General features: G+C 41.2%; 1 protein-coding gene across 6 annotated transcripts in view; it reads right to left on the minus strand.

Annotated features, from left to right (window-relative positions):
- Positions 1–24,966, minus strand: part of LOC124148932 (hemicentin-1-like) — a 35,804-nt gene extending 10,838 nt beyond the window's left edge. For 2 of the 6 annotated variants that reach the window (XM_048398518.1, XM_046520226.2), the window contains exons 1-17: positions 24,432–24,964; positions 19,818–19,971; positions 15,308–15,483; positions 14,167–14,305; positions 9,135–9,301; positions 8,250–8,400; positions 7,729–7,898; positions 7,453–7,600; positions 6,790–6,959; positions 5,253–5,495; positions 4,260–4,520; positions 3,884–4,126; positions 3,214–3,474; positions 2,839–3,081; positions 1,128–1,388; positions 368–616; positions 35–172 (exon numbers count right to left, since the gene is read on the minus strand). In XM_048398518.1, coding sequence (XP_048254475.1) covers positions 35–172; positions 368–616; positions 1,128–1,388; positions 2,839–3,081; positions 3,214–3,474; positions 3,884–4,126; positions 4,260–4,520; positions 5,253–5,495; positions 6,790–6,959; positions 7,453–7,600; positions 7,729–7,898; positions 8,250–8,400; positions 9,135–9,301; positions 14,167–14,305; positions 15,308–15,483; positions 19,818–19,971; positions 24,432–24,486 — 3,229 coding nt within the window. In that variant the 5' untranslated portion in view covers positions 24,487–24,964. Of the gene's footprint in view, positions 1–34; positions 173–367; positions 617–1,127; positions 1,389–2,838; positions 3,082–3,213; positions 3,475–3,883; positions 4,127–4,259; positions 4,521–5,252; positions 5,496–6,789; positions 6,960–7,452; positions 7,601–7,728; positions 7,899–8,249; positions 8,401–9,134; positions 9,302–14,166; positions 14,306–15,307; positions 15,484–19,817; positions 19,972–24,431 lie in introns of all 6 variants that reach the window. The other 4 variants (XM_048398517.1, XM_048398516.1, XM_048398519.1 and 1 more) reach the window with 3 other exon arrangements.
- Between the last annotated feature and the right edge of the window lie 1,525 nt (positions 24,967–26,491).

The raw sequence follows: 26,491 nt of genomic DNA on the forward strand, positions 1-26,491 counted from the left end.
CATTGATGCTGTTAACTTATACAAATACGCGTACGTTGCAGTCGCCTCCTCAGGTGTATAATGATGATAAGGAGCAGGATCATGGTAACTATGCCAACGGATCCTGTTACTATGGCAATCACTTCATTTTGGCTGGTAGTGTTATCACTCATGATCAACGAGGAAGCTTGCACTGTGACAGAAGAGGTTATTAAATTGAGGGAATGTAACACTAAACACACATGTATATGTTTGAGATGACATCTATCAAAATTGTACGTGAAGAGATACGACCGCTTTGCTAACCAACAAGCAAAACAATATTCCTGATATATATGTTCCTCAACGTTTAGGCTGAGAGCATGTCAACGAGAAAAGGATTACTTACAGACGTTGATCGTTGTTTGTACAGTAGATGTTCCCTGTTCATTCGTAGCAGAGCATGATAAGTTTCCCGCATCAGAAGAAGACACATGTTTCATAAACGTCTGTCCGTGACTGATATTGTTGTTGTGACACCACATGTACGAGGTGACAGCAGGGTTGGCGTCGTCGACGACACATTCGACTTCAACGGCATCTCCAGCCATGACACTGATGACATCTTGCCTTGGTGACAGGTGGATCTCTGGTGGGTCTTATGTTAGATACAATATTCAAGTACATATTTTAAAAGATCATGTATGTTTTTTTATAATTAGCACAACATCGAACATTCAAAATATACAAAACAAAGATCATGAAATATGTATACCCAATGATGATATATCAAATGGAACAGCTAACCACCTACGAGAAATTACTGGTTATCTGTCCGAAATTAATACTTTTGAAGTCGTGAGCCAAATTCCACTTTTGTTTAGGAGGACAGATTATCATTGATCCGATGTAAAAGTAAGTTCTAAATTCTAAATTCTACTAAATAGCTCTTTCACTTTTGAAGTCGCGAGCCATATTCCACTTTTGTTTAAGAGGACAGATTATCATTGATCTTTGGTGGATCTTAGGTGAAATAAGATACAAACCAGCAATATATGTTATAAAAAGTACTTTTCATATCTTGTTTTTATAAAATTAAAGATGGCACATAAATACATGTTTGTAACAAATAATAAGAATGCATGTAATAGGTTTTTGACATTACTTACATCTAACGTTTACAGTTGCAACTGCTCGTCCAGGTGTCATCATGTGTCCATTATCAGCAGTACAGATCAGTTCTCCTTGGTCAGACTTGGATATGTTACGTTTGAGGAATGTCGATCCATTACATGATTGTCCGTTGTGAGACCACTGGATTGTGTAAACACCAGGGTTGGCGTCATCCACAACACACCGTACACGGAGGTCTTCACCCACACCGACATCCAGGGTGTCATTGCTTGGTTCTAGATGTACAACTGGCGGGTCTGGAAATGCAACGTTTATGATTATGTCTGTCTTACTGTCATATGGTTCATTGCTAATGCCACAACATCTAATGGATGTGACATGGGTACAATATGTCAAGCCCATTTCTGGTGTCCCCCGCCGTGATATTGCTGGAATATTGCTAAAAGCGGCGTAAAACCAAACTCACTCACTCACTCTAATGGAAGTTGGACATAAAATTAATTTGTCACTTCAATGTAAATTGAATACAATAGATAGTACATGAACCTGTGCGTTCGGTTGTGTTTGACTTTGTTAACCTTTGAAATGCTAATCTTCTAGTGTTATTTTTACTAAACTGAAATCCGATTTTTTTACAAAGGATTACAACAATAACACATTTTGATGTGTAGCAAGTACTTATTTTATGAATGGTTTACCTATATTTCCAAACCTATATAGTGTGTCACCTGGATGGAAATTTGCAAATGCCTGCTATAATATTACACACACTGCATGTTTTCTTATGATGAAATATAACATAAAGTAAATGATCGAGATGTACAAATATAAATAATGGTAAATAATGTGACTGGGCATGTTCACTAGATGTAAGTTTGGCCCTGAAACGAAAATGTCACAATTTGTGATCCTACTCTGTATAATAAATACAAGAGCCAGTTTCATGATCATAACGTATCTTGATTGCATGGATAGCTCATCTTGCCCAGTTGTCCATGGCACTGCAGATCTGTAAGACGTGCCAGACACCTATGACTGTGGGTTCCAATACCAGATACACCATCATACGAAGGCTGGACAAAAATGTCACTGATATACAAACGGCCTCAACAGACCAAATACACTTTCAATGAACTTCTCAAACAATGTCCTCATTGACTTCTTAACTTTGTTATGACTCATAGTTGAACGTTAGTCAGACTTTGAACCTTTTGACCATCCCTCGTATGATCATTGACTTGTCAGCACCGTACTCATGTTCGTGGCCCTGCATCACTTCGGGCTTTCATTCCACATCAAGAAGACACACTGTTCAAAACTGCGTTAAACCAACTTCTCATTCTTGAACGCATACTGGGGAAATAATTCCTACTTTTTGTCTCTTCTTGTCTACTTCCTAATACATTTGCGATTCGCTGCGCAGAGTTGCGTCCCTTGGGCACGCCAGAAACCTATGATTGCGGGTTCGAATCCCGATTCGCCCCGATTATGTTTCTAGGTTTGTCAGCACCATACCCGTGCTCGTGGGTTTCACCGAAGTGGTAAACGTCTGAGACCTGCATCACTTTTGGCTTTCCTCCCACATTAAGCTGACACGCCGCGATATAACTGGAATACTGTTAAAAGCGGCGTTAAACCTAACTCACTCACTTACTCCTAATACATTTATGGATATTTAAGTTACTTTTACTTTTTATTTTTACGATTATATTATGACGTAATGGCCTTATGCCGTGGAACACTTACACCACACGTTGATTCGAGTGGAGGCGTGGACATTCCCTACACTGCATGTTAAACTGCCAGAGTCGGACTTGGATGTTACTGTTTTACTGAAGGCTTGTCCACTGTAGGGATGTCCATTGTGTGTCCAGCGGAACGAAGTGACCGGGGAGTTGGAGTAGTCGACCACACACACGACACCGATCACCTGACCAAGGAGGACGTTGAGGACACTTCCTGGCGGCTCCAGGTGGATTACCAGGGCAGCTGAAAATTGTTCTTATTATAATAGAATCCGTTCTAGGAGCTGAGACAACCAAAGGAAGAGTTATAATGAGGGTGATTACGGCGTATAAGATTCGCATCACACAAATTAGGGAAGGCAATACTGGGCCTTACATGTTACATGTATTGTAGTAGCTGCCCTTCTTGGTGTCATCATGTGTCCATTATCAGCAGTACAGGTCAGTTGTCCTTGGTCAGACTTGGATATGTTACGCTTGAGGAATGTCGATCCAGTACTCGTTTGTCCGTTGTGAGACCACTGGAATGTGTGCACACTTGGGTTGGCGTCATCTACTACACACCGTACACGAAGGTCTTCACCCACACCGACATCCAGGCTGTCATTTCTTGGTTCGAGATGTACCACTGGCGGGTCTGAAGATGGTAAGGATCAAGCCAGATATTAGTTGTATCATATTATGTAATACAACTACCGATGGAAAACTCCATAACATAAGTGTTAAAAAGAGAGGCATCTAAACACTCCTCACTACAACAGCCTCATCCTACCCGAAGTACATGCGGACTACCTGATAGCTAAATGTATCCTCCCGCATCAACCAAGGGTTTGTTACATTTCCAGACACAATATGTATTATCTGCTACTTAATAAAAAACAATTAAACCCGATGTCACGATCCTTACGATTATCCTAGAAGCGTACCCACTCATGACTTTCTTAATTCTTAAAATGGGCAATGTAGGCATTTTCTTTTTAATCACATAATTAACACCATATTTGTACACTTTTGACATAATAATATTTTTCATGTAAATCACTTACACCACACGTTGATTCGAGTGGAGGCGTGGACATTCCCTACACTGCATGTTAAACTGCCAGAGTCGGACTTGGATGTTACTGTTTTACTGAAGGCTTGTCCACTGTAGGAATGTCCATTGTGTGTCCAGCGGAACGAAGTGACCGGGGAGTTGGAGTAGTCGACCACACACACGACACCGATCACCTGACCAAGGAGGACGTTGAGGACACTTCCTTGTGGCTCAAGGTGGATTACCAGGGCAGCTGAAAATTGTTCTTATTATAATAACAAACATTCCTTGGAACTGAGACAACCACAGGAAGAGGTATAATGAGGGAAATTACGGCGTATAAGATTCGTATCACACATATTAGGAAAGGCAATACTTGGCCTTACATGTTACATGTATTGTAGTAGCTGCCCTTCCAGGTGCCATCATGTGTCCATTATCAGCAGTACAGGTCAGTTGTCCTTGGTCAGACTTGGATATGTTACGCTTGAGGAATGTCGAGCCAGTACTCGTTTGTCCGTTGTGAGACCACTGGAATGTGTGCACACTTGGGTTGGCGTCATCCACTACACACCGTACACGGAGGTCTTCACCCACACCGATATCCAGGCTGTGATTTCTTGGCTCCAGATGTACCACCGGCGGGTCTGAAGTTGTTAAGGATCAAGCCAGAGATTAGTTGTATCATTCTATGTAATACAACACCGATGGAAAACTCCATAGCATAAGTGTTAAAAAGAGAGGCATCTAAACATTCCGCACTACCACAACCTCATCCTACCTGAAGTACACTCGGACGAACTGATTGCTAAGTGCACCCTAAGTGTTTGTTATATATCCATACACCACTTGTGTAACCTACTACTTTATAGAGAACCTTTTCCATCTCAGGCCGTGTCATACCAAAAGACTTTAAAAGATAGTACTTGTTGTTAACCTGTCTGGTGCTCGGCATTTAGAGGCTAAGAATGAACTGGTCGGCTCGGAGTCAGTATACTGTGACTGAGTGGGGTATTCATGTTAAACGGCAGCATGGTATCTCAGTATGGTGGCACTAAAAGTCAGTCCGGACTAGCACAAGCAGCCACACACACACACACACACACACACACACACACACACACACACACACACACACACACACACACACACACACACACACACACACACACACGTGCATGCACGCCACTATATAAATGTAATAATCTTGGACGTCACGTTAAGCCTCATTTCACCTCACCTTGTTATAGAAATATACCCACTAAAACCTTTCATAATTCTGAAAATGAGCCATCAAAGGATTTTCTTTTTATTCACGAAAATTACAACCCTCTTGTTCCCTCGTTAATGCAATAATATTCTTGATCTGAATCACTTACACAGAACACTGAGTCGAGTGGAGGCGTGGACATTCCCTACACTGCATGTTAAACTGCCAGAGTCAGCTTTGGAAGTTATTGTTTTACTGAAGGTTTGCCCACTGTATGATTGTCCACTGTGTGTCCATCTGAACGAAGTGACCGGGGAGTTCGAGTAACCGACCACACACTTGACGCTGACCACCTGACCAATGATGACGTTGAGGACACTTCCTGTCGGCTCAAGGTGGATATTCAGGGTAGCTGAAAGATAATACAATATACAATATGCAAACACAACAGCAGCTTCTGTATCAAACACACCTCCACGACACACCACTCCACATAACTACTGTGTCAAACCACTCCTCATCACTACTGTGTCAAACACACCTCCACGACACACCACTCCACATACATGTAACTACTGTGTCAAACACTTCGCAAGGACATGCCACTCCTCATCACTACTGTGTCAAACACACCTCCACGACACACCACTCCACATAACTACTGTGTCAAAGACTTCGCAAGGACATGCCACTCCTCATTACTACTGTGTCAAACACACCTCCACGACACACCACTCCACATAACTACTGTGTCAAACACTCCGCAAGGACATACCACTCCTCATCACTACTGTGTCAAACACACCTCCACGACACACCACTCCACATAACTACTGTGTCAAACACTTCACAAGGACATGCCACTCCTCATCACTACTGTGTCAAACACACCTCCAAGACACACCACTCCCCATCACTACGGTTTCAAACACGCCCCCCCCCCCCCCCCACACACACACACACACACACACGGCATACCACCTCACAATATTCCTGTATCAAAGGCCCCTCCACTGCATACCAACAGACACCATTGCTTTGTCAAAAGCACCTAACTGGAATACAACCCCACATCACTAACGTTTCAAACCAACCTCCACGGAACACCACCCCACAACATTCCTGTGTCAAAGGCACCTCTACGGAAATACACGACATAACACGCTAACATTACTATGTCTCTGACCAACCTCCACAACATAACACGCTAACATTACTACTTCTCTGACCCAACCCCAGGACATAACACGCAAACATTACTACGTCTCTGACGCACCTCCACGACATAACACGCTAACATTACGACGTCTCTGACCCACCTCCACAACATAACACGCTTACATTACTACGTCTCTGATCCACCCCCACAACATAACACGCTAACATTACTACGTCTCTGATCCACACCCACAACATAACATGCTAACATTACTATGTCTCTGACCCACCAACACGACATAACACGCTAACATTACGACGTCTCTGACGCACCTCCACAACATAACACGCTAACATTACTACGTCTCTGACCTACCTCCACAACATAACACGCTTACATTACTACGTCTCTAATCCACCCCCACGACATAACACGCTAACATTTCGACGTCTCTGAACCACCCCCACAACATAACACGCTAACATTACTACGTCTCTGACCTACCTTCAAGACAAAACACGCTAACATTATTACGTCTGTTACCCACCTCCACGACACACCACGCCCACATCACTACTGTGAGCACAGCTTATCGCTGTTCCCCAACCAGAATGGGAACACTGATCCAGGGAGGTCTCGGTTCCCGTACAGTCGACGTTACTCAGCCAAATAATTCCTTCACCTGGTCCATAAGATGTAGTCACATAGGCGGTCGTCCTAGAAAACCATAGAGATGTTTGCCTTGCTAATTCGTCATTTCATTTTACTTATGCTGCCAACAATTTTAGGATCTATACCGAGACTTCACTGTAAAAGTCTATACAAGAGGTTATTTTCAAAAGGTTGAGTCTATTTTGTCTTCCAAGAAATACCTCTACAATTCACATGTTCAAAGTATTCCTAGTGCAGTAAGGGTCTTCTAGATTCAATAGTTAACAATATCACTTGTAAGAAGCTTATTACGTTAGTTTCAAACAGATACTAGTTTCTGAAATAAGAAGGGAATAGAAATTAAAGTGACCGTGACATACGACAGGTGTCGATTTAGTCATACAAAGTTTATGTAGCTGAAAAACGCTTTTGGCACCAAACTCTATCAAACCATGATGAACTCTTTACTAGAGAAGTATGAATAATTATAGTAGGCTTCATGAGACCCATGACTAAGCTCGAGTTTAAAAGGTGAATAGTCGTGCGAAGATGTCCTTACCAGGGCAGATTTGCCATTTTACACACAACTTGTGCCTCCTGTGAGGAAAACGACGACCCTCTACAAACTGTTCCCCAGACATCGTTGTGAAGTACTTCTACCCGACCCCGTCCACGAGTTGTCGAATTCAAGCGTATTTGAAGATCAGCTGGAACAAAGAATGCCACAGAAGGTAAAACACGTCATTGTTTGCATCACCTTTATTTCTATTTTGACACATTATTCCTACAGTTTTGACACATTATTCCTACAGTTTTGACACAAAATACAACTTACCAGAGGGACACTGTATTCCGACTACTATTGAGGAACAGGTAACACTGCCCCATGGATAGTGAAGACATTCATTGAGAGAGAGCTCTGTGCCAAGACACTTGACTTTATCTAGGATGACGTGCCGTGATGAACTGACGGTATTTAGATATGAGCTGGCGAGGGCCCCAATGCTAAATATCAAGTAGAGTGTGTCAAATAGTTTCAAAACAATAGTTGGGATCAATGAAAAAGGTTAAATGTGTGTCAAATGTGTATCTAGTTATTTGTAATAGAAGTGAGTGAATGAGTTTTGTTTTACGCCGCTTTTAGCAATATTCCAGCAATATCACGGCGGGGGACACCAGAAATGGGCTTCACACATTGTACCCATGTCGGGAATCGAACCCGGGTCTTCGGCGTGACGAGCGAACGATTTAACCACTAGGATAACTGCCCGCCCCTGCCTACTAACATAAGATTTGTAGATTGACTTTCCACACAAGAAGACATATCCAGCTATACTTGGTTAAATATGTTTTTACGTGTTGTGTCCCAACATTCTACAGGCAACTGTTGCCTCTTCCACTCCGAACCCAATACAGCAGACTCTTCCCCATTGTCCACCATGGTACAGCTCCAGCACTCCCTCCCCTGGCGTGTTGGTGGTGGATACAAGTCTTGCCGCTGTAGAATCTGATGAAGACATCATGCTGACATTATTTGGATAAATATGTAGCTGTCAGCTGTTGGCCTGCATACATGTCCATTCCATAGAATCGTAACATGGACGTATTTGGTTCTGATTTGTATTTTTATGGAAAGATTACTTGTCAACATAGAACTAGTTCTAAGACTTTGGTATTCTGCATTGTGTACACAGTAAACTCAATATAAAACATGTTATTGTGTAACTACTATGAATCACTCTTAACCTGAAGTTCAAGGAACAACACGCCAATTAACTCCCGTGACACACACTAAAATCACTTGTACCATATTCTGATTTTGGAGTCACTCTATTACTGAATGCAAAGGACGATTTGGAATAGAAGACAAAATCATTTCCATAATCCAAAGAAAGCCCTGCTAAAAGCACACAAGACACAAGACTCCGACACAAGACACTTGATAATGAAAGACGGGTGCCAAAACATGTTATATCAAATGTCTCGGTTTTACGAGGCAACGAAGAAACCATATGGAACCCGTGGGTAATGCCAATTAGATAATAATCAGTCTCGATTAAAAACCGATCGCGATTCCATGGGGCGGAAAAGCAAAATAGTGATGCAATTATATGAATGCATTACTGAAAATCAGGGGATGACACCAGGGGTCCGTGAATATGGTCTACTGGTAGCACCTGCCACCATTTTCAGAAAGCCTGACCAGACAATCCAGTGATCAGTTAATGATCCAAAGCATACCTTCAGGAAATGAAAAACACTGGACACCAACAGCTTCAGAGTCGCTACAGTCATCACTCCCCCATTGTCTGTGCTTGCAGTATTTCAGATCTGTATTCCGCATCGTGCACTGCACGTCATCTAACCACATTGTTATTGAACTGCTTTCATCGATTACCTTTCCCCCTCTGAAAATATAGAGAGAAAAGACACCTTTGCAAAAATAAACATTGTTATATCAGCTATATGTTATGGTGGGTGAGAGAATTTGGCCTAATGCCGCTTTGGACATTAATTCAGTTATAAACTAAGCGGCAAAAGAATGTATAGGTTGGCAATTTGTAATTTTCCTAAAAACAGCGATAAGTAGTGGAAAGTGGGTATTTGGAATATGACTGCCAAGGAACAGGTGCCAAAAAAACACCTCTCACGAACGCGCCACCTTTGACGGCGCCCGTGCGGTGACCAAAAAATGGTGAAACAGGTTTCCCGCCTATGGCATAAACTGCACGTGCATGGAAGCTGTATAAATGCGTTCGTCTTTCAACCACACGTGATGAAAGCACACAAAAGAAATGCCACGACTGTCACAGGAGCAGAGAGAGAGAGCCATCGGTATGGCCGAAATGGGGGCAACACAGGTCCAAATTGCTAGAAGGTTTGGTTGTACACCATTGACAGTAGCCAGGCTGATTCAACGGTACAGGCAGACAGGAAGGTCACAGGACAGGCCTAGAACCGGACGACCCCGAGTGACAACACCACTTGAAGACGGTCAGCTACGGCTCATTCACCTGCGAAACAGATTCGTAACGGCGACGGCGACGGCAGCATTAGCGTTGGGACATCCCATTAGCCAACGTACAGTACTACGACGACTTCGTGCTGCTGGAAGCCGAGCGTATCGTCCTTTCCGAGTTCTGTTTACTGATGAAAGTCGATTTAACTTGTTTCGAAATGACGACAGAGAACGAGTTTATCGACGCAGAGGGGAACGCTTGGCTCCGGCGTGTATTCGGGAGGTCCATCCATTCGGCGGAAGAGGTGTCATGGTGTGGTGCGGTATTTGTGGAGATCAGAAGACTGATTTGGTGATTATACAGGGAAACCTGAACGCTGTGCAGGACAGAGACCAAGTGTTGCAGCCAGTTGTGCTCCCGTTCTTACAAAACCAACACATCAATGCCAGGCCCCATACTGCAAGACTGACTCGGAACTTTTTAAACCAGCAGAACGTTGACGTTTTGCCCTGGCCTGCCCACTCACCCGATATGAATCCTATTGAACATCTGTGGGACCATCTTGACAGACGAATTAGAGCACGCCATCAGCCTCCCGTCAACAAACAAGAATTGCAGCAGGCCCTGAGAGACGAGTGGCAACGGATTCCAGTCCACGTCATCAGAAGCCTGACGTCATCGATGAGGCGGCGTATCACAGCATGCATTGAGGCAGCTGGAGGTCATACACGCTATTGAAGGCAACTGTGTCGACTGTGTCCCTAGATTATATTATAATTCACAACAAAACCTCTTCTTGTTATTTTTTTATCGACCATGGAACTCGACCTATACTTTCTTTTGCCGCCGAGTTTATCACCGTTTGTCACGCTGACGTGGAAAGAAAGTCCAAAGTGGTGCAGACCTTAGACGTTTACCACTTTGGTGAAACATCAAGCATGAGTTTGGTGCTGTCAAACATTGCAAATCGGGATTTCAACCTACCATCATCTGTTTCTGCCTAAGTGAAGCATCTCTACACAGCAACTTATGACATGTTAAACCACTGGGCTACCCAGGAATTAAGAACAACTGAAGGCACTAGTCTTTAATTGGGTTACAGAAGTTCTTCGTAGTTCCTGATACTAAGTTGCGCCCAATTCAAATGTCGAGTTCCAACTTATTGTCAAGTTTGCATTTTCTGATAACAAGATTCCGGCACTTGGTAACCGCCAATCGTTTCGTCAAGACAACATTGGCATTTCAAATGATCTGACACTTAATCAAAGACAGACTATTGCAGAAATGCGAAGTCGTGGTCTATTTGCATTTTTCAAGAACGGCCGCCTTCAGACAAAAGTGTTTACTCACACATAACCTTAAAGTTCTATCCTGGAATATTAACGGGATATCATCTGAACTCGATGATTGTGATTTTCTGAAATATTTATCAGAGTTTGACATTGTGTATTTACTGGAAACGTTCCGCAATAAGTTATTATCAATTCCACATTTATCAGAGCATACCCCTTATTTAGCAAAGGCACATAAAACTGCCCGTCATGGACGACTGTCAGGCGGTATGTATGTTTTTGTCAATAAGTCATTAGATGCATTGTGCACACAGGTAATGCTTGGTGTTGACAATTCTGTTGCTCTAAGAATATCTAAACGGGTATTGCAAAGCAAAAAGGTATTTTCTTGATAGGTATGGACGTACCACCAGAGGGGTCCACATACCCCATCAAGTGGAAAAGGTAATGGTATTGAACTCCTTGAACAGGGGCTGGTTGAGAACCCAGATATCTTAGCTGACTGTTACGTGATTATCACCGGTGATCTGAACGCCAGAGTTAGACAAAGTAACAACCCGCCTGTGAATTTATCTGACTTTACCGGTAACGTTTTTCCTCAAGAGGAACCGGTACCACTTAAAAATCGCAAGTCAAGTGACAAGGTTATCAATAGATTTGGAAGAATATTGCTTAAGTTGTGTTATACTTTTAATATATATATTCTCAACGGTCGAGTGTCTATGAGCGCCGACGGCGAATTTACCTTTATATCTGAGCAGGGTTCAAGTGTAAATGATTATTTTATCGCTGGAGTTGATGCTTTTCAGCTAGTGGATAATTACAAATACACCTGGAATCCAACTCTAGCTAATGCATATATTGAAAATATCCTCTGTGCCTCCCAATCATCTTTGTTAGCAGCAACACAGCTCGTGGATATAAGCATCGATCGCGCCCTCGAATCATTTGTCCAGGCCGTTTTAAAAGCAGCCGAATGTATGAGAAAGCGTAAATTTACAGGCGCTTCCAGTGGCTTTTTTATATTCACCGTAAGCAAGCAAAGTATCGAACTCGCAAGACTTTCGGAAAAGCAAATCTGTTCAAAATAGGCGTCTTTATTGTGTTGAAATAAATACATACAAGAGCATTTTTAGGCAGACAAAACAAGCTTATCAAGTAAAAAAAGCAGATATGTTAAAACAAACAACAAATAACCCTGCTAGATTTTGGAGGGTATTTAGGGGTATATCTACAGTACCCCGTCATTTTAACACTATCAGTCAGAATATGTGGTTTACATATTTCAGTGAAATGTTTCAGTCCGACAGTATAAACCTCAAGGACAATCAGATTAATATTGAAGACCCGCCTTTAGATGAAATTGATGATATTATACTAGAATCGCCTATTACAGAGGTAGAAATAGAAAAGGCTCTTCATCATATACAAAATGGCAAATCTGCGGGTAAAGATGAGATTTTGATTGAAATGTTAAAAAGTACATCAGACAGTTTTATGCCATTTTTTATTTGCCTCTTTAATAAGATCTACAACTCTGGTATATTTCCTTCAGTTTGGACCCAGTCTATTATAGTACCGCTGCATAAGAGTGAGTGAGTGAGTTGGGTTTAACGCCGTTTTTAACAGTATTACAGTTATATCGCGGCGTGTCGACTTAATGTGGGAGGAAAGCCCGAAGTGATGCAGGTCTCAGACGTTTACCACTTCGGTGAAACCCACGAGCACGGGTATGGTGCTGACAAACCGAGAACCATAATTAGGGCGAAGCGGGATTCGAACCCACAATCATAGGTTTCTGGCGTGCCCAAGGGACGCAACTCTGCACAGCGAATCGCGGCGTCTTAGACGACTGGGCCACCCGTGCCCCCCTGCTACATAAGAAGGGAGATACGAAGATTCGAGACAACTACAGGGGAATTTCACTATTAAGCGTTATAAGCAAAATATATACGGGTGTTCTCAATAACAGACTTTCCAATTGGGCAGAACTAAAGGACAAAATATCAGAGTCGCAGGCATCTTTCCGAGCTGGGTATTCCACCATCGATCATATTTTTCCTCTACACTCTATTATAGAAAAGTGTTTGATTAAAAGAGGAAAAAACTATATGTTGCATTTATAGATTTTAAGAAAGTATTCGACTATGTAAAAAGAAATAAACTATGGCACTGTTTCCAATGTAATGGCCTGGGTGAAAAAATGTTATCAGCCCTAAAAGCCATTTACTGTTCTGTTAAATCTTGTGTTTGACAAACTTCCTCGTGTACCGATTTCTTTGACTGTCCAAATGGTGTACGCCAAGGTTGCATACTTAGCCCTTTGCTATTTTCTTTATTTATAGGGGAACTTTCAAAAGCTTTAAATGAAAACGGTAAACATGGCATACAATTATTTCCAGATATGTATAATATTTTGTTCCTGTTATTTGCAGATGACGTCATCCTTGTCTCAGAATCGATTGCCGGTTTACAGACTCAGCTTAACATCCTTAGGGGGTTTACAGATACATGGGGATTAACTGTTAACATACCAAAATCAAACGTAGGCCTACACACAAATAAACTAGTTTTGACCTTTTTTTTAAACTTGTCTCAGAATCGATTGCCGGTTTACAGACTCAGCTTAACATCCTTGGGGGGTTTACAGATACACACAAATAAACTAATTTTGACCTTTTTTTTAACCATATCATGAAAAAAACTCTTTGTAATGCTTCTGTAATGATATGTAGCGTTCCAATATTTCCCTGCAATATGGAGACACTGAGAAAGGGCTTCACACAGTGTACCCATGTGTTGAATCGAACCCGCGTTTTAACAAGGTTACCCCACCGCCCGTCCCTGTTAGAGATTGTGAATTTCAAGGAAATGGCTACAATAAGCAAGTTTTTTCTGTCTAATGTGTTAATGTATTGATGTGTTTCCATTGTTAATAATCCAGGGTGTATGTGTTTCAATGATAAATAAGCATTTAATTAAATATTTCGGGATATAAAAAGACGTTGAACTACAACTTACTGGTATCCAAGTGCCTTGCACACAACTGAAGCTTCTACTAGGCCGAAATAGTCATCACACACTGTGCCCCATCTACCGGAGTGGTACACCTGTAGGAGTCCTTTGTTGTAGCTCGGTGTCAGCTTCATCGTTATGTCACCTGGTAAAACAATGTAACGTAAACTGTTCTCTTGCAATTGTAGTAATGAAAACCAATATCATTTGTCGTACAAATTTGTAATGTATAATGTTAAGATACCTGTCATCATTTTGCCCATTTTAACCGCACGTACATCTGTCAATCGACAGCGTCGAAAGTTTTATTGTGAATTAGTATAGGACAAAGAAAATATAAAAAAGTATATATGTTTCATCCCAGGCATGCAGTCAAACACAAACACTGACTTTGATATTCTACTTTGTGCACATAGCGTGAGAATGTTTTGCTAAATTATAATACATATTTACAAATGCTGAGGCCGAACTCAATAACTCGGTAGTTTTGAACCGCCGGTTGTTAACGTTAACAGCATGCATGTTACATTGCTTATGTGAACTGTTGTCTGACTAGCCTTCAAACTCAAGCACAGTCCCGAATAGAGTATATGATCTTACTAACGTCGACTTTCTATCAAAGAATCTTGTTGAGTGGTGGTCGAGTTTTGTTATGTCGAACATATAAAATTATGTCAAATATCCAGGCTGCAAAGAAGAATATCTGTTTTTGCCTTCAACCTACCACTGAATGAAATGCACACCAGGAGTATTACATCAGCTGGTATCCACTACGCAAATTTAATACAAAGTAAAACACATTCATTGAGGGTTATGGGCGACTCTTTAGTGTTGCATAACAATAACTGATACATGTGGTTAGGTCAGGCGGCTTGTACATTATCAGGACGAATTCTCGGATTCGAACCAGCGATCGTAGATTTCTTGCATGCTAGGGACACATCTCTGCATAGACAATTGCTACTGTTGCCTCTCTTGTTGAGTATCGAGTACGTTTGGGGATAAATGATTTTTTTACCAGCGTGTACCAGTTTCCTTTTTCTGATCACGACCGTGTATAAACAGTGACGGTGAATGGATTGCAGTACCTGAATGATGAACAATGCTTCTGATATTCAAGTAAATATATGTTCAGGTAATAACTCACTTGGATCACATATGATGCCAACATCTTCACTGTGAAGACAATTGTGGGCGCCCAATGGTCTGTGTGAACAGCTGGCCAAAGATGACTCGGTACCGGAACAACTCACGTCATCCAACCAAATCTTTCCTCCTCCAAATCCAAAACGTTGAATTGCCCTTGGTGTAAGTCCGCTTTTACTAAACGCACAAAAAAAGTTAAATTTAATTATAGCAGCACAACATTATGATGACAATGAATAGTCACAAACGGGGAATAATGGATGATGATTGAACGTCAGTTACCTCACCTGTCTCACTACACCCAATAGATACTAGCATAGCATGATGCCCAACTACTGTCCCGATTACTTCACCAACACATGCTACAAGTACTATTGTAGTGTGTGGAGATGTTACTGGTAGTTATTGTCTAGCCCTATGTACGTCGTGAAAGTAATATTTTAAAGTGTCCTACTATTAACATATCTACCAAACCTACCTCAGTATATCATACAACTACGATTATGAGATGGTGTCCTACTATTGTCATATCTACCAAACCTACCTCAGTACATCATACAACTACGATTATGAGATGGTGTCCTACTATTGTCATATCTACCAAACCTACCTCAGTACATCATACAACTACGATTCTGACATGGTGTCCTACTAGTGTTACATCTACCAAACCTACCTCAGTACATCATACAACTACGATTATGACATGGTGTCCTACTAGTGTTACATCTACCAAACCTACCTCAGTACATCATACAACTACGATTATGACATGGTGTCCTACTACTGTCATAGTTATCAAACCAACCTCAGTACATCATACAACTACGATTATGACATGGTGTCCTACTATTGTCATGTCTATCAAACCTACCTCAGTACATCATACAACTACGATTATGACATGGTGTCCTACTATTGTCACATCTACCAAACCTACCTCAGTACATCATACATCTACGATTATGACATGGTTTCCTACTATTGTCATATCTACCAAACCTACCCCAGTACATCATAGAACTACGATTATGACATGGTGTCCTACTATTGTCATATCTACCAAACCTTCCTCAGTACATCATACAACTACGATTCTGACATGGTGTCCTACTAGTGTTACATCTACCAAACCTACCTCAGTACATCATACAACTACGATTATGACATGGTGTCCTACTAGTGTTACATCTACCAAACCTACCTCAGTACATCATACAACTACGATTATGACATGGTGTCCTACTACTGTCATAGTTATCAAACCAACCTCAGTACATCATACAACTACGATTATGACACGGTTTCCTACTATTGTCATGTCTATCAAACCTACCTCAGTACATCATACAACTACGATTATGACATGGTGTCCTACTAGTGTCACATCTACCAAACCTACCTCAGTACATCATACATCTACGATAATGACATGGTGTCCTACTATTGTCACATCTACCAAACCTACCTCAGTACATCATACATCTACGATTATGACATGGTGTCCTACTATTGTCATATCTACCAAACCTACCCCAGTACATCATAGAACTACGATTATGACATGGTGTCCTACTATTTTCACATCTACTAAACCTACCTCAGTACATCATACAACTACGATTCTGACATGGTGTCCTACTAGTGTTACATCTACCAAACCTACCTCAGTACATCATACAACTACGATTATGACATGGTGTCCTACTACTGTCATAGTTATCAAACCAACCTCAGTACATCATACAACTACGATTAGGAGATATTGTCCTTCTATTGTCATATCTACAAAACCTACCTCAGTACATCATACAACTACGATTCTGACATGGTGTCCTACTATTGTCATATCTACCAAACCTACCTCAGAAAATCACACAACTACGATTATGCACATGGTGTACTACTATTGTCACATCTACCAAACCTACCTCAGTACATCATACAACTACGATTATGACATGGTGTCTTACTATTGTCACATCTACCAAACCTACCTCAGTACATCATACAACTACGATTCTGACATGGTGTCCTACTAGTGTCACATCTACTAAACCTACCTCAGTACATCATACAACTACGATTATGACATGGTGTCCTACTATTGTCATATCTACCAAACCTACCCCAGTACATCATAGAACTACGATTATGACATGGTGTCCTACTATTGTCATATCTACCAAACCTACCTCAGTACATCATACAACTACGATTATGACATGCTGTGCTATCATTGTCACATCTACCAAACCTACCTCAGTACATCATACATCTACGATAATGACATGGTGTCCTACTATTGTCACATCTACCAAACCTACCTCAGTACATCATACATCTACGATAATGACATGGTGTCCTACTATTGTCATATCTACCCAACCTACCCCAGTATATTGAACTAGTTTTATATGTTAGGGCGGTTTACGTTTGCCCTGGTACCCTCGCATATCTCGTCATCGTATTAGTCTCTCACAATAATGTGCAAACATGAGCCAGCTTTTGTTATTTCGACATAGCCTTTACTCCACGAAGCCAGCAATACATATAAGCTCCATTTTGATCAGGAACCTACATAGTTTCAAAAAGAGCACATTCTTATTCATAAACACGCGCCTAAGTTAAATGTAAAGGCGTAAGTTATTTGTTCATTTTCACCTTGGTATTGGGACATCATAGTTCTCCTAAATGTTATGACGTCACGTAACTATATGTTACTACTTCATGTCCGTTATTCAGTTATGGCCTGAGACTCGTATGCGGTACGAGTTGAAACCGCTAGCAACTTAAAACTGTGTTCAATCTTACTCCACTTATTTAATTATTACTATATTGTGCCTGAGAGTTACAACTTTACTATAACTATATATATATATATATATATATATATATATATATATATATATATACTCTTCAAAAAAAAGAAACTTGACACTGACTTTCAAAATGTGATATAATGCGATTGTTTCAAAATAGGACACAGAAACCATAACTAAAACAATGTTTGAAGATCAATGTACACAATGTTCAAAACATTAATCAGACACACGTACACGATACAGTTAATTTCACAGGGGTACAGAAAATGTCAGTATCGGTTGTGCCTACCACGTGCATCAACCACCGCTTGACACCTACGATCCATAGATGCAATCAAGTTGTCAATAACACGCTGTTGGATGTGCTGCCATTCATGCTGAAGTGCATCAAGAAGCGCCGGAAGTGTTTGGGGCGGTGGATTCCTTCTACGAACGCGTCGATCCAAATCGTCCCACAGATGCTCAATCGGGGTCAAATCTGGTGACCGGGCTGGCCAAGGTAATGTCTGGATGTTGTTGTGCTGTAAGAAGTCCTGACAAACACGTGCAATATGCGGTCGAGCGTTGTCCTGCTGGAACTGTCCGCCATGAGCGTTGACGTGAGGAAGAACGTTAGGCTGTAGGATCAATTCTCTGTAACGCACAATCGCAATGCACCTACCACATGCACGAGAGGCGTCCTACCACCGTGATGAATTCCGGCCTATACCATGACACTCCCGCCGCCAAATGGGACAACCTGCTGCACACAGTTGGGGGCGTAACGTTCACCCCGACGTCTATAGACACGTGCGCGCTTATCAGCACGTGTGAGTAGGAAACGGGATTCGTCAGTAAACAGTATATTTCTCCACCTTGCACGTACCCATCTAACCCTCTGTTGGCACCAAAGCAGACGGTCCGCCATATGACGTGGGGTCAATACATGACGTCGAACAGGTCTTCGTGCAAAAAGTCCATCCTCCCTCAGTCTGTTGTGTACCGTTCGATCTGATATTCTGCGTACCCAATGGATCTGTGTGGTTGTAGACGTGGCTGTTGTAGTGTGGTCTCGGAGATGTCGCAGCCGGATGTATCGATCTTGTGCTTTGGTTGTCACCCTTGGTCTTCCTGACCTTTGTCTTTCGTCAACTCTGTTGGTGTTATTGTATCGGGTCCACAGTGCGGAGTTTGTTTGCCTAGCCACTTCTTGCTGAGTTGTTCCAGCTTGTTATCTCCCAATGGCGTTGTTCCGTTGAGCTGCATTCAGTCTTGGCATTCTGTCACCGCCTCTACTGCCGTTATAAGGACTGTATGAACAGTCGTTGATGTGGATTTTCATACCCATTCAGCAGGGGGGCCTGCATGCCTAAATGCATGATCCTCTGCTGCACGTTTTTTACAGGCGGTTGCGTTTGGATGAAGCTGTAAAATTGATCCCCAAACGCTACGTTTATGTGCTTTGCATGTGTTTTCGCGAATTATAGACACATCATCTTTCTGTTTGACTTATTTAGTTCTCATTTAATGTAATTATTTTAGATATTTGGCAAAACGTGGTTTTACATCTATGTCAAGTTTCTTTTTTTACGAGTATATATATAAAAGTATTGTTTGTTTCGTTTAGTACTTGTTTAACATTAATATTCCGGGGATGCGAGGGCGTCCTGTAAATATATCAGGTCCGCTGTACACAGGGTGTCTTACTATCGTCCCAGTTGTCTGCAGGCCACCTTGGCTTCATCTGCCCCAAAGCCATCGTCACAAACAGTGCCCCATGTACCGTTATAGAACACCTCAATTCTCCCAACACCGTTGTTCAGGGGGGACACCAGTCGGATTGTCTGGCCAGACACTGAAACTTTGAAAGGATTTGGCAATATTAAACAAAATCGCCCTGGTATTTAACATGTTGGACACATGTTTCCAGCTACAAAAGCCAGAACAATGTATTTGTTTTTTATAAAGTACATATGTGAAATATTCAAGCTGTAAATATAATATGGCTGGTTATGGGCGACGGTAGACGCCTTACAACACCCACTGATCCAGGTCGGACGGCTTACGGTGTGATCACTTTCTTTTTTTTCACTGTGGAGCTTCCTGGTAGATAGCTGGATATGTGTAAATAGGGCTTGTTGAGTACAGTTTTTTTCATATCTGGCTGCGTTCGTGATTGAGTGTGTCAATACTTGAGCTGATCAACGTGTTATTGTGATTTAATGAATTCCTATCGCGACATACATAACCTCACCATGATGCTTGGTAAGATAAAATAAGATATTACCTTTCTCCACTCCAAAAAGAACAAAAACTAATAAATCATGCCTGAAGATCGTAACAGACGCTTTCTCGGTGTTGTTTGTCGCCTGAGTGAGTGAGTGAGTGAGTGAGTGAGTGAGTGAGTGAGTTAGTGAGTTAATATTTAACGTCACATCGGCAATATTTCAACCATATCGTGACGAGAAGTAATACATTATTCACACATATATCTAAACCTGTCATCAAAGGACGGTACAATAACTAGAATATCACAGAGTATATTTAAAACTAGTTGAGGAACATTTAAAAGCAAAAACAAATAACAACCCAATATAAAAATGGGCTAGAGATCGTCAGTAACTAAAGGGAGATCACTACACCAGGGGACTTTCAGTGCCTTTGCTTCCTGCATGGACCCTGGCTGGATTTATATAGTCCCTTCAGTCACTGGCGATATTTTACCAGTTAAGCCGAATATTGAAATGACGAAAATTCTACGTTTTAAAATTCTGGCGTGCATATAAATACTTCGAATGATGTGGGACTTACATACCCTCTTAGGGGGCAATAATTGTATGCTACTTCAACCCCCCCTCGAGGGTACAGCCACTAAGAATTTAAGTTATGAATTAGCACTACCAATTTTTAAAACAATACAGTAAATACATCACAATTTATGAATAAGTTCTATTTCTTTTAAAAAACATAGTATGAAAAGATAATTAACTTTACTAAAAAGGTCCATCACTGTTTTTACACTGAAATATTTATCCCTTGTGATGGAAAAATCAATACAGTCAAGCAGGATATGCTTGACCGTGAATCTTTCATCACAAGGGATACAAAACGGAGGGTCCTCGCTTTTTAAGAAATACTCATGGGTATATCTCGAATGGCCATTACGACATCGTCGCATAATTACCTCTTCAAATCTGGACTGTCAACCCAAGTAGGTGTAACCAATATTTGGTTTAATTTCATGTAATTTATTGATACCTACATGGGTGTCCAACTTCTTTTGCATTAGATCACGGATGTAAGATCTAATTATGGGTTTATAATCACTGTATGGGATAAGAAGTGGTGTCACAGATTTGTTGAGTGCTGTTTTTGCAGCAGCAGCAGCCATTGTGTTATCAATGATACCAACATGGCTGGGTAACCAACAAAAAACGATGTCATATTGTCTTTGAAGACATAGTTTTAATCGCCTGAAGGAACGAAAGTGAATCAGAACAAATAATGAATTGATTGTGTTTTGATTGATTACTGATATATTTAAGTGCTGTAAAAATGGCGTTTGCTTCTGCTGTGAATATGGAACTGTTATCAGGTAATCGTGAAGACACTGTCCTGGATCCAATGACAGTGGCACTAGCAACTGCGCCACCATCATTGGATCCATCTGTAAAGATAGATTAATAAGTGTCGTAAGTGTTTCTTAATTGATTGTATTCTTGTTGGTAAATTAATTGGTTAGTATCTGATTTCTTTAGTTTTGTTAATGTAAGGTCTACCTCTGGCTTTACCATTTGCTAAGGAGATAAAAAAAAAAGTTGAGTAGGAGCTATATCTTGGAGTTTAATATTAGAAGCTGATATAGCAGATTTTATTCTGATTCCGAATGGTGGAGTGAATGTTGATTATTTATTGTAAAGATCTTCGTAGAGAGGACTGAATATGCATTCAAAAGCTGGATTTGACTGATTAGAATATAATTTAGTGATGTACTGTAAAGATAATTTTAGAAGGCATTGTTTAAGAGAAGGGTCATCCGCCTCCACATACAGACTGTGAATGGGAGACGTTCTAAAGGCTCCAGGGCAAAGCCTCATGCCCTGATGACGTATAGTATCTAGTTTTTGTAAATTACTTTTGCAGGCTCCACCATATACGATGGAGCCGTAATCAAGTTTTGAACGGATCAGTGACCTGTATAAGTGTAGGAGGGTTGTCTGATCCCCTCCCCACTTTGAATTAGACACAACTTTTAACAAATCGAGTGCCTTCAGACATTTAGCTTTAAGTGATTTAATGTGTGGTAAGAAAGTTAAATGGCTATCAAAGATGAGTCCTTAGCATTTGGCCTCCCTTACAACTTTGATAGGGTCGCCATTCAAAAATATTTAAACCCGTTTTCGAGAGACCACTTATGAATTTTATTGAGACAGATTTGTAACTGCCTCTCTATGGTATGCATATTTTTTACCACGACAAGATATATTAAAATCATCCACGAACAGTGATCCATCTACTGAATCACTTAAAACCTTGGACAGACTATTTATTTTAATACCAGTTAAAGTGACAGACAAAATACTGCCTTGTGGGACACCCTGATCCTGATTATAATGGTCAGACAGGATTGTACCCACTCGGAGTTGAAATTGCCTATCTGTTAAGAACTGAGATATAAAATGAGGTAAACGACCTCTCAAGCCAAAAACATGTAAATCCGTTAAAAAGCCATGCTTCTAGGTGGTATCATCTGCTTTCTCAAGATCCAAGAAAATTGATACTACAGGTACGTGTTGTTTATTAACAATAGCATTTTTAACAAAGGATTCTAATCGTACTAAATAGAATCAATAGCTTTGCGGAAGCCACACTGAATATTAATAATTTTGGTATGGGGATTTCAATGGCATTATGCCATGAAGGAGGAACATTCCCTGAAGTCCATATTTGGTCAAAAATATTTTAAGGTGTCTCAAGACATGATTCAGGCAAATGCTTCAGTATTTATAATGGATATTTTCATCACCCGTAGCAGTATCATGGGCCTGCTCAAGAGCGGTATGTAGCTCATGTAATGAAAATACTTCGTTGTAATCTTCACCATTATTAGAATCAAAATTAACTTCTTTTTTTCCTGTTGTTTCTGATATTTCTGAATCTCAGGTATATAATTTGTCGATGGAAATTTTTGCAAGAGTTTCGCCAAGAGAGAACCAGACCGGAGACGAGTGACGTTTTTAACGGCAGACCATCAATGCCTTCTACGACTAGAAATCTTGGCCATGAGTCTCTGTTGGTTGGTGAAGATTCATCATCAGAAGATGAAATATTATCTACTTCAACATGTCTTCTCTTGTGTTTGCTACGAGAACCAGTGTGTTGTGGGCTATCCATAATGAGAGAAAGAAGTTTCAACAACCCTGCTCCCCACCCACCATGGAGTGTCAACAGGGACGGTTGCCACAGTGGAAGCCAAACTGCAACACCAGGGCTACAGGGATGTTATACTTCAGAAATAAAGACATGAATAGCTGTCGTTAATAAAAGGAAGAATGTCAGGTTGATTCGGCCCGTGGCATTTTTCTATAAAAAACAGAATTCAGCGGTCCGTATCACTAGTTTGGCCCATGAGCCGACGCCTTCTGGCATAGGACTCTAGGCAATATTTTATTTTACACAATCAAGGTAATCATATATATTGATCAAAACCTGTGTGATAAGATACGTCTAAATTATCAAGTGTTCCATGCACAGGGCATGGCGTGACCAGCCGGTTGATAGAATCGGGCCAATTCTATCACCCGTCTAGGTGAAGTTAGGGTCAAAGTGGTGTGTTGGGCAAAAGGAACACTTTTCCTGGCTCCAGTGCCCTCAACCACCAGAATCCCGTCCTCCACCGACACAGGGGCGCAACCCACGGCAAACGGGTTGCCCAAGTGTCGATTCGTACGACAAGCAACGGAGTGCTGTGGACACATTCTACACCGGGTCCACACTGGGGAAGAGCTATTAGCACGGGGAGGTTGCTCTTCACGAGTGCCGTTTGTCGCCTGACGTGGTGCTTGTTATTGCAATTATACGACCAAGCAATGCACACACATATACATGAAACGGCATTTAGAGGCCATTCATTCAAGGAAACCAAAGAAAGTATGTTTTTTTACATGCCGCTGTGTCATGTCACGAATTGTGTGAATGGTAGGTGTAATGACATCCCTCACTGACTCACGTTGAAAATAATGCGTTTATCACAGGTGGACTACACTATTGAAACGTACGACTAAACACATGTCATGTGAGGTGCATAAACAAGACACGTACCACTAACAATCAACGTAGCGAGAAACACCATGTGAGTCCCAATCCTCTTCTCCATGATGGTCGCACGTAGTAGATATGGAGTTTATTATCCTGACCTGTCCCTTCTAGTATATTCGAACCTCAGTTCGCCAACCAGGGACGCTTTATCTCTACTGGAGTATTTAACTTCCGGGTCGACGCATGCAGCTTACATAACAGGGTGGCCAGTGATTCATGTAGAAGACGTTTCAACCAGGAGTTTTATGTCACTAATTCGTCTTTCGTTAAACTCTATATATGCGTGCACAGGACACTTGAAAATATAAGATCTGTCTCATGAGGCGATTTGTTTTCACAAACGCGTTTGGTTTTGGACATTAATAACTTTGTGGATTCATGACATAAGGATCTCTGAGACGCCAAGATGAAAACATGTAACTCTGAGTTGTTGTATATGAATTCATTTTTTTTTTCGCATTTTTCACACAACTTTTTTTTTTAAATGAGACAAGACCAGTTAATGTCAGCTTTACGTGGGAGGAAAGCCTGAAGTGATTCAGGTCTCAGACGTGTACCACTTTGGTGAAACCCACGAGCACGGGTTTGGTGCTGACAAACCTAGAAACATAACCGGCGTGCCAAAGGAGCACAACTCTACACAGCGAATAGCGGGGGCTTAGACAACAGTGCCCAATTAGGAATATGTGATCACCTAAATACCTGCATGACGTACATTCTCATCTACTTTTCTGTTCCATTAAATCTCCGAAATGTATGTACAGAGACAACGTGAGAGAGATCGTTTAACCAACTACTACAACCAACAACTACACATTTACGTCTGAATTTACTCAGCGGTAAAAACCTTCTCCCCCGAAATCCACCGGGAAACAACTAAACAAGAACCCGTCAGTCCGGTTTTGAAAGAAGATTTATTGCAAATGTAAAATCGATCCTTGTGCAGGCAACGTGTCACTATAACTGAAGTTCACTGCATTTAATCTTGGGATAAGCCAGGCTGCAGATTGCACGCCTGTAGTCCGTGTGTCATTCTTATCAGCCTGTGTCAACTTGCTCTCAGTGCATACATATCAGTTACATATTGATTTATTAGTTGTATTTAACATTTATCTTTACCCGAACCGAGCTGGGGACTAATAACGAACGTAGCTTATTGTTTGGCGTAACAGTTTCAACATGTGTAACAAAAGGGTTCAGACAAACCTTAGTATTGTGATGATTGGTTTAGGTGTGTAGGCTGTAAGACGATATCGTATTGCATGGTTGAGACCTAGATAAAACACACCAAGTGTGCATTCCGTTTCAGATTTAAACACATCTTAGATCTAAACACATATTGCATGTGTTTACCTTCTAAAAACAATGTTTACTTTGCGGCTACCTCCCGTAGCCGTGTCAGGATCCGCATTGATTGGAATCTAACCAACGGATTCCTGGGCTGTACTTGTGTCACTTTCCGATTTAATCTGACAAACACTGATATAACTTTAATCATGTTTAGCTAATTTATACCCCAGCTCTCCAATTACAGTTTGGCGAACCCTAACGGTTCAACATGACACTTCCAGTCGTCCAACATTATATTCTTAAAAAAGATAATGTTTATTTCCTTCCTGATTGGCCTCAATATTACATTTGCGAATGAATAAGTAAATGATACTTCATGCCGCAATTACTTATATTCCAGACGTATCGAACGACCTTACCCAGGATCAATGATAAGATCAAATAAGAATTTCAGCAGCGAAATAAACAAAAACATTATTAATACACTATATACTAGATATATATCACAGAGTATTTGATCAGTTGTTGTGCAAGCCATGTCGTCATCGCGGTTTTTCCGCTCCTTTTGCGCCCGGTAGTTTGTTTCGACGGATGGTCAGCCAGGGTTGGTTGCTCTCTGGTGTTGAGGTACGCACGCACGCACGCACGCACGCACAAACACAGACACACTCACGCACGCACAAACACAGACACATTCACGCACGCACGCACAAACACAGACACACGCACGCACAAACACAGAAACACTCACGCACGCACGCACAAACACAGAC

This window comes from Haliotis rufescens, unplaced genomic scaffold, assembly GCF_023055435.1.
Source record: "Haliotis rufescens isolate VD_foot unplaced genomic scaffold, xgHalRufe1.0.p SCAF_18, whole genome shotgun sequence".
NCBI lineage: Eukaryota > Metazoa > Mollusca > Gastropoda > Lepetellida > Haliotidae > Haliotis > Haliotis rufescens.